The 9,985-nt window shown below is 33.0% G+C and overlaps 1 protein-coding gene across 1 annotated transcript; it reads right to left on the reverse strand.

Moving 5' to 3' along the window:
* Window positions 1-1,801: 1,801 nt before the first annotated feature.
* On the reverse strand, window positions 1,802-9,783 carry LOC124919800 (pumilio homolog 1-like). The gene is made up of 9 exons (XM_047460137.1): window positions 8,883-9,783; window positions 6,798-8,272; window positions 6,574-6,715; window positions 6,319-6,426; window positions 5,327-5,539; window positions 5,124-5,234; window positions 3,430-3,624; window positions 2,352-2,526; window positions 1,802-2,257 (listed from the first exon to the last, which is right to left on the reverse strand). The coding sequence occupies exons 1-9, from the start codon at window positions 9,471-9,473 to the stop codon at window positions 2,208-2,210; spliced, it is 3,060 nt and encodes a 1,019-aa protein (XP_047316093.1). The 5' UTR covers window positions 9,474-9,783; the 3' UTR covers window positions 1,802-2,207.
* Window positions 9,784-9,985: the final 202 nt, after the last annotated feature.

A 9,985-nucleotide genomic window follows, 5' to 3' on the forward strand; every position in this document is an offset into this window, starting at 1 on the left:
TTTTGACTAACATACCAATAATAGAGTTTGATTATTTGAATTAAAGGAGAAGTAGGACTAAAAAAATGTTATAAACATATTTTGTATTATTTTTTTTTTTTTGTTACTTTCTCATCCTCTTTATTTCAATTCAATTGTTTATTTATTATTCCATTCATATTGATATTTAAGAACATATATTACCCAAAAATAACCGAAAAGAACTAAAGTCACAAGTTTACAAAATAAACCAAACAAAGTTGGTTGAAAATAAATCGATCCTCGTAATAATTCTTCAATATCATTTAAGTTTCTCTCTTCAATATTAATACGTAAAATACATGTTCGATTCTAATTTAAAACGTCTCAAGTTTAAGTGAAGATCATGGTCGTTGATTTATATTAAATTTCAATATTAAAGAAAAAAAATACTAATCCTTCAAACACCTACCATCTTTTATTTTTTATAACATTCTATTATTGGTATAATCCAATCAAACTATTCATTACAAAGAAGACTAAACATTACGTCATTAAGAATTTGAGGAACCTGAAATTCTCTACATAAATCATTGAGTTTATTATTGAATTCTAAGAAAACTTGACAAACTTGTCTAGATCTAAACCAACATTTGCTCATAGGAAATCAAATATTATAAATATAAGATTTATTTTAAAAAAAACTATAAACTTCACAAAATAAGTTATATTCAGTTTACAAAAATGTGTATAAAAGTTACCTAAAACATTTCAAAAAAAAAAAAATATAGATATAAATAGAATAATAGGTCAAGCATAATATATTAAAATCAAATAACTTTTTTATATCAATTCCACCAATCAAGAAAAAAGTTTTGCAAATTTTTTAGTTTCTCAACTCATGACTATCGGTTTAGTATCCAAATTATAAACCAAAATAATAAAAATATTATATATATATATATATATATATATATATATATAAATATATATATATATATATAAATATATATATATATATAAATATAAATATAATGATGCTTAATTTTCAAAATCTCCGGATTGTCGAGTCGATAATTGTGGTTAATTTAGATATATATGTGAAAGTAAATGGATATTTGATTCGGATTGTGGGTTGACCCGTCCATAAACTTAAAACGATTAAAAATAAAATTAAAAATGTTATAGGTATGTTTCGAACTTCATCGTAACAAAAACAAAGACAATCATTTAACCAACTAAGTTAATAAGACTTTATATTTTAAATTCACACCAAATTATGAACGCGATAAGTTTTAACAATATAAGTTTAACTTTTTAACTAACTAATATATATATATATATATATATATATATATATATATATATATATATATATATATATATAATAATAATTTAATTTTTAAATTGTCGCATGAACTGTGATTAATTTGGCTAATATGTGAGTAAATTAAAATTGCTATTACATTTTAGCATCGGATTTTAAATTATTAGTTGTACACATGCTAGTTTGTATAAAAATTAAGTTAAACATTAATTTATCATTGTATTTTCATAAATACTTCCACCACTACAAAAAAAAAAAAAAAAAAAAAAAAAATAGATATTTAAAATCATCAAACATTAAATGTTACTAATAAAAACTATCATATTCCCTACTTCAACATCAAGGCATTCTTATTTAATAAATAAAATTATTCATTCTTATTTAATAATATATTAACACATTCTTAATAATTTAATAATATATTAACACATTCTTAATAAAAATCGAACTACGACTCTAGTTTAAAACATAAATGCTATTAGGACTACATATTAAGAAGATAAGTGAACTAGATTATTAGATTAAGTAAAAGTCATTTAAATAAACCAAAAATTATCCATACAACAGAAAAAGCTCATATCTTCTTCTCCACCTCCTTACATAACTTGTTGTTGTTGATGTTGATGTTCTACTATACAGTCTTGACTGAAAGAAATGAACATGATCCACTAAACAAACATGTGATCTAAACAGACAAGATAGACAGACAATAAAACACTCGTGTCCCTTCACCAGCCTGCAAGTTTTCTAATTATACCACAACTAATATTAAGCAAATCTATAAATAAACTTTTACCTACATCAACCAACCAAACACTTTTTTCAACTTTATTTTCAGACCCACCATTCACATAACTAGCATCACCCAGCAGCCTCCGTTAGCTGTACAATACACTTCTTTTCTCCCTACACTGACTCACTTCTATCCAGGGTATGAAGAAGACGAAGAAGATAGAACACTGATCCTTTTTTCTGCACCCACACAAATATTCTTCTTCGATAAAGCCAAATGCACATATTATGCCTAGATTTGACAGAAGAAAGAAAAACATAAGATAAAATGTACCTCCAGCTGCGACAAGTTTTTCTACACGAGCAACTATGTGTTTTCCATAAGTATATTTCTTTAGAGCAGTTAGATGCATCTTTATTTTATTAAGGATCAGTCCAAGTTGTTCATCATCACAAGTTTCCAACACTTTCTGTACAACATAGTTTGCAAACTGATCCTTCATCATTACCTGCATGGAACAAATGTAGACAACAAACAAAGAAGCCTTATTTAGAAGATGATCTCTTCAATAATCCTGACTCAATTTGATAGAATTTGGATTAATAGAAGATTTTCAATCAGATTTTTTTAAATATCCATGCAAAGATTAAAAGAACAATCAACTGTGGAGAACAATAGGCATTCCAAAGGTTTTAGACTAGTTTTTTTTTTCATGGAGCAGACCAGCACAACATCCCACACGACATGACCTCGTCAACTATATCACTTAAGCATGAAGGTTTCAGTTTGGAGAGATGATCATGTCTTTGCAAAGAAAATGTAGAAGATACATCTTCCTATCTTTTTATCAAGTTTAAAGTTTCATGAAATTTTTTTTCCTTCATCTTCTTTTTTATAGGCAAATGGGATCTCTCTTGTGCAGCCTCTTCCCTTATGAGTTTGAATGGAAAAGCGTGGGAAAATGATGGAGAAAGTATGAAATTTAGCATCTTTATCTATTATATGGATACATTGATATGAAAGGAATAGGAAAACCTTCAATGTAATCAATCCATCTGCATTAACTTCAAAAGATCACTCAACTTATACATCTGGCTATTGGTCCCAGGTTCTTTTCAACCTTCGTCTATAGCTTATTGGAGGGAGGTTTGTTGCGCTTTTATTTTTGGCCTATTTGAGGTGTTTCTAAGACCTCATTTGTATGTGAGGGTTTCATTCAAAAATTCCCGTTAGCAGGGCATGTCTTGCTTTTGCTACGTTGTTTTAATACTTAATTCGAATTCTTAGATCACAACCCATTTTTCATCAATCAAAAAAAGGAAATATTACTTCAGAATTTAAAATACAATATATATATATAATGTCGACAAACAAAAATACCCTTGGGCAATGGAACATTTGAGTTTGGTACCTGTAGAGGTTCACTTTCATCCGTAGATCCAAGCATTTCATCCACAAGGAGCTGACGCTCTTCCGGGGTTCCAAAAGTCAAGCACTTTTCCACAACATTGGAGGCAAATTTTTGCTGACTCATTTGAACTATTTGCCCAGTTAGTTTGTTAATTATTGCAGTTCGCTCCTCAGGCTTTCCGTGTTCCATTACATGCTATCACAATTCAATGAAGAATCAGAATAGTAACACAGATAACTACTGAATAGAAGTGTTGAGTAAACAATTACTCTCAGATTTCATTTAATATTTAGAGTAGGAAAGACTGAATTTCCTTTTCATTAAAATCCCGTTGGAAAAAGAGTAATGATTTTATTGATGTTGGAGTTGATAACAAATAATGGTAATTTAGGATTGGAATGTCAATTATTCAATTACTCAGGTGATCTTACATTTTGGTATGCTTATTTAGAATTAATAAAATGGTATGGAAGAAGATTTCAAACAACTAAATAACCATGGAATCACAGAATCATTCTTTTGCCTTGAGATAACTAAGAGCTTAATTGATTTAGGTATTTTTCTAAATAATCTTATTAAAAAATGTGTCGCTGAAAAGTGGATTATTCAGGGTTATTTGGGTTAAATGACAAAAGAGACTCCGTGTCAATTTATTGATTTGGGTCCAATCCGGGTAATTTGGATCCTTATTAGGCTGGTCAATAGGACATGTTCCAACACTGTTTTGGCGTATTGATTTTTGTGTTGTTTGAATCGTATTGTTGTGGTCTTGTAGGGATAATTATGGTAGTTTTAGTCAATATCTCTGAATTTGGTTATGATAAATGTAACCAACTAACTATTTAAATGGTAAAGTTCCAACTGTAATTTAACGGCATTTCCAAACTCTGATTAAGGCAATTTTCGCGCCATTGAAATTGTATCGTGGAGCTCTTAAATTAATATAAGTATGTCATGAAAATAAATAGAATATTAATGCTATTTAAATTGAAAAAAAAGAGGATAAGTCACTTAACTATTTTAGTTTTGTTTGATTGTACTTACTTCAGGTATTCTATTTCTAATTTTTTGCACTATCTCTCTTCATAATCGTAGTAAATTGAATATAAGCAAAAATTAAATAAATAAGTTTTGGAGATGAAGGGTTCAAATCAACTTGAATATTGAATAATAAAATAATTCAAAATCTCATGAAATCACCATTGTTATGTGGTAGGCTTCAGAACCTGTCTATGTATAATTACTTATATACCTATAATATATATATATGATAAATGCACATCTCAAGCACATAATATTAATTAGAAGTATGAAAGTGAACATACAAGTAAATCGAGCCTATATGCTGCAGAACCTTGGGGGTTTAAGGCATAAACATGCTTCTAATTTTCCTGTGTAAGTTTTCAACTTTATACACCTCATTTGAATTTTGTCTCCCGCCAATAGCTCTAAACAAACTCTTAAATTTGGCATGTATACGCCTATTGAAACATTTGATACCAAATACTGTGCATGTATAAGAACGTGAGGAATTATTTTTAGAAAAATAAAGGACAAAATAACCCCTAGACTTTCACTAAAGATGCAACTAAGCCCATAAACCTTTTGCAAAATAACAGTTATAAAAGTAAAAAGAAGAAGGCGTAATAGGAGGCAGAATAACAGAACAGCACAGTTAAACCAAGCTTGCATACCTGAACCACATAATTCCCATACTGATCTTGTGCCAACATGCAAACAGATTTCAAGACCTCCTCCATCATTATCCGTTGGGTTTTAAAATCTGTACAGTGCTCCAAAACTCTCTGTTACATGCAAGCAAAATGATGTCAAAACTTACCAATAAAGGTACACCTAAAATATAAAAATGGAAGGCAGTAAGCAGACCACCCCTTACCTGTATCACACGACAACCATAAGGATGCATGGACAACGTAACAACTTGATCATAAAATACAGATATAATAAAATGAATAGCTTCCTGAGGTATGCATTCAATACACTTCTGGACAACATGGTTTCCATTCTGATCACGAACACATCGCATGACATGGCCATCAAGCTCATTAACCAATTTAGTTTGCTGATCCAAATCAACAACTTCTATAGCCTGGATAAATCAAAAAGAGAGTTAGATAAAAAAAAAATAATACATGAATCTCCATTGTCATATATATTAGTCAGCCAGGTTCTCATTGCACTAGATTCTTTATGCTTTAATTCTGGCTAAATATTTACACTCCCTAAACTACAAGAAGATTCTGTTCACAACTTAAAAAAGAAGGAATCTGTAAAAATAAATCCTATGAGTAAATGTTATCATGAAAAATCAATTAGCAAGTACAAACACAAACAATCATATAGATTTAATGAAGTTCAATCTAAATTAAGGCAAATTTCCATACAGTGCTTACTAAAAAGTACAGGAAATCCTTGATCGCCCATATAGCTAGCTACATTAATTGAGCAAAACGTAAATGCTTATCCAAACTTGATTTTTAAGATAATAAGATTGTACAAAAAATAAGAAGTAACTTCCTATTTGAGGAGGGAAAGAAAATTTAAGCACTCCAGGAGCCAGCAAAATATAGAAGCAGGGTACTTTTATTGGATAATTACAAGCACATTGGTTGAGGGAGTACAAAGAAACAAAATGTCATAACCAGATTTGTGCCAGTTAGGAGAAGTTTCATTCATGAGGAAATTTATCTATCAAATATGATCTCCAGAAGAAAAAAAGAGAAAACTATACAAGATAGTATACTTGCATAAACATAAAAATAACAAAAATGGCTTAAGATACATGATGCATAAAAAGTAGTCTTATGTCTTTAATGCAAGTATCATGAAGATAAAACCAAAAACTGAGTTTGGTAATGAAGCAGGTACCTTCTGAATAACACGGCAGCCATACATTTGAAGGCTCAGAGTTAAAACATGCCCAGTAAGCTCGTCAGCAAGTTCTCTTATTTGAGATGGTGTTCCATGTTCAAAAAACTGAAAAGGAGTAAGCTAGACATCAGCAAAATCAAATGTTTCGATTCAATGTACCTCAACCAGATAGCTATTATCATAAAGAAGCGACAAGTATGGTTCAAAAATCGTACCAAGTTCAAATAACAAAATCAAAGAGGTCTAACATACCTTTTGAATAACGTAATTTCCAAACACATCTGTCATTAGTGAAAGAGATTGAGGCATAATTTCGTGGAAAACCATGTTTTTCTCATCCAATGTGGCAGTTTCAAGCTTCTGCTGAATAAACCGACTACCATACTGATCCACACTGTCCAAGAAACTTATTGGGTGAAGTAATGGTCAAAATGAAAAAACAAATGAAGGACAAAATTTAAGACTATTCAACATACCTAAATTCAACAACATGACCAGCAATTTCTGAAAGCTCAAAGCATTTAGTTTTGTTGCTCTTAAAGTCGTCTAGTAATGATGAAGCATAGAGCTCATCCAAATTACCACACCCATCTGAGCGCCAGGTTCCCAAGGCACCTCCAGCAAGGTTCCTTGCTCCAGAAGGAAAGCGCAAGCTCCTTTCACCATACTTGACTGCATTCCCTGATCCAATAGACGAGTTTGGGAGAAGGGGGCCAGCCAATGGACTTCCTAGATTTGGCATACCAAGGCTGAATGTTGGGCTTCCATAGTAATTATGGTTGCCAGAATTAATATATGTTGGATTATATTGAGACTTTGGAGGTGAAAGCAATGAGTTATAATAAGCTCTCTGAATACCCATCAAGTCTGTATTATATGCATTGGTATCCATCGTCGGATCATTCATCATATATTGAAGATACATGGGATCTACATGGGGCATTGGATAAGTAGCATTTTGACTCCCAACTCTACTACGATTTTGTACTTCTGAGGCTGCAGAGAGAAAATTGGGATCTAAGGCTAGATTACTGCCAAAAGATCTAGAACCCATGCCAGAGAGACCCATGGCTGAGGCCACAGCAGCACTTTCAAATAAAGGAGGCAGACTACTGCCTTGGTTTCCAATAAGAGAAGGTGATGCAGGATTTAGAATATACCCATTCAAACTATAGTTTGACAATGACGGATTCAGGCCATCCTTATTCTGATGAGCGTTAGGGGAATTTACTGCATTGTTGTGGGCCCAGTTAGAGGAACCTTGCAGATAGGTGTTTCCAGAGGAAACAGAAGGACTGTGAAGTTCAAATTGCCCATGCATATCCATTCTAGTTGAATCTATTTTACCAGAATTTGAATACAACGATTTTGTAGACTGCAAACTAGCATTTGGATGAAATTGTGGAGATTCCAAGGTTTCTGAATGTAGATATTGTTTGGCATGGTTCTGATCCACTTTCATGTAATGAAGGTTCTGATGATCATTAGTCTCCTCTCGAATCAAAGACTGGATATGGTTTGCTTTATCCGGCACTCCATTACCTGTTACAGTCAATCCAGACATAGCGGTCACAAGGTGAGCTGATTCCTCCATAGAATGTGTCATGCCCTTAAATGAGTTTGGACTATGAAGATTTCTTTTATCCGTAGAACTAATTCTTCCTACAGGTGTAATATGTTGGCTTGAAGCCCTGGCTACAAAATGAGGGTCAGGAGATGCGCTTCTTGACAAGGAATTGCTTAATGCAGAAGCATAGGTATGAGCCACAGATCCACCAACAGTATTCTGAACCATTGGCCTGCCAGAAGAGCCCGAGGCCTCTATTGATGCCAGTTCATGATGCAGTTTGGCAAAATGGGATTCAGACGATTCAGCAATGTCATTCAACGCATTACGGCTGGCAGAACGAGAGGGATTTCTGGAAACAGATGATGAGTGGATAAGATCGTCCTACATTAAGAGAATTCCACGATTAAATGATCGTGTAGAAGGAAAGTAAGAACTAAGAACATGTTTTGCCAAGCTAGAAGAAGAGTCAAAAAATAAAAGTGATCATATATACAGACACTATCATCACTGCCAAAATGCTATTCCATAACCAATGCATAACAAGACCCGCAAAGGAAAGAAAACTCCACCTCAATATAAATCAATTGTTTCACGGAGTTAATGGTTAAATAAACAAGTGCCTTCGATCAAAATGGAATTCCAATTCTCAATGCTCGAAGCAGAGAGTGGTATACTTTCTTTCTAAGTACCAAATTTCATGGCTCATATTATATTGTAGATGATGTTTTCATTATCCAAGTTTCACCTGTAAAATACTAAAACTGAGTCACAATTCCAAAATTTCAAATCTAAATTGGTTCACCCAGCAAAATTAAGTACACCATGAAACAAAGACAGGGTTGGTCATCTTCCATTAACTTTGTACATGATACAAATTATCAATAAACAAAAGATCAAAAAGTCAAGATCTTTCAGAAGTAAGAGAGATAAACAAAGAAACAAATATTAAAAATGAAACTTAAAAGTAGAAATAAACAATATCAACATTCACCTGAAAGATCTCAGCTATGCTTTTCTGACGACTCCCAAGTCCCAAACTAGGCAGTCCAATGAGTCCATTACCACCCCATTCAGCAGCACTCTCCTCTTTACTTCCATTAAACTCAGGTTGAAGAGAGAAAAGAGACCTATCATTACCCACATCCTCACCCTCTCTATTCACCTTCCTCCTATCACCAATCCCCCCAAGACCCGAGCTTCCTCCATTACTCCCCTGCAGTCGTTGTGCAAACCTCCAATCCTCCTTCGACAACAACGGAGGAGGAAGCCTAGGGTTTAGATTCACGTTCGAGTAGTAATACGCAATATAAGAAGGATCAGACCTCATTTCCTCCTCAGACAAACCACCAAAATCAACAGCGCCGCCATGACCAAACAGTCCTCCGACAGCAGTCAAAGAACCTTCCACAGTTGGCGGTGCTGAACCACTCCGATACAGATTCATATCTCTTTCTCTATCACTAATCTCACCTTGTCTTCCCTGTAACAACAAACCCAACTCGTCCCCATACCCATAATCAGTTTGAAATGGCGATCGGACACCACTGTCCGACCTCATCTTAGAATAACTTTCAGTTATCATTGTGTATACCCAACATTCATATATATATATATACACACACACAAACAGTTATATGAACAAGAAAAGATCAAGAATTTTCAGCTGAAGTTAACAAAGATTGGTCCATTAACTGAAAAAGGTATATAACGTTTCAATCTTTCATTTGTATGAAATGAGATAAGCTTGAATATTAAGCTAAAAAACGAAATCTTTTGTACAGGGATTGACTAAATAAGAACAATCGCATCAATTTAGCAGCAGCTACGACCAGCGCCGGTTAGTATCGCATCTTGGAGACAGAGAGAGGAATGTTGAGAAGAAGGAAGATGGAAAGAATGAAGAGTGAAGTGAGAAAACAAAAAAAAAAATTAAAAAGAAATGACTGTAGAGCACGGATAAGCACGAGAGGTGGTGAAATATGTACCGTTGGATGAGGTTATGACGCTTGGGATTTGGTCATGGGAGGAGATTTGCTAACTTTTAGGGTTTTATTACCTTTATTTTATTTATTCTTAAATTATATATCTTCCTAT

This window comes from Impatiens glandulifera, chromosome 1, assembly GCF_907164915.1.
Source record: "Impatiens glandulifera chromosome 1, dImpGla2.1, whole genome shotgun sequence".
Taxonomy (NCBI): domain Eukaryota; kingdom Viridiplantae; phylum Streptophyta; class Magnoliopsida; order Ericales; family Balsaminaceae; genus Impatiens; species Impatiens glandulifera.

Coding starts and splice junctions, on each gene's coding strand:
- LOC124919800 (XM_047460137.1), bottom strand. CDS start 9,473: ATGATAACTGAAAGTTATTCTAAGATGAGGTCGGACAGTGGTGTCCGA. Junction 6,716..6,797: donor GGTCATGTTGTTGAATTTAG/GTATGTTGAATA, acceptor TTTCTTGGACAG/TGTGGATCAGTATGGTAGTC. Junction 2,527..3,429: donor ATGAAAGTGAACCTCTACAG/GTACCAAACTCA, acceptor TGTTCCATGCAG/GTAATGATGAAGGATCAGTT.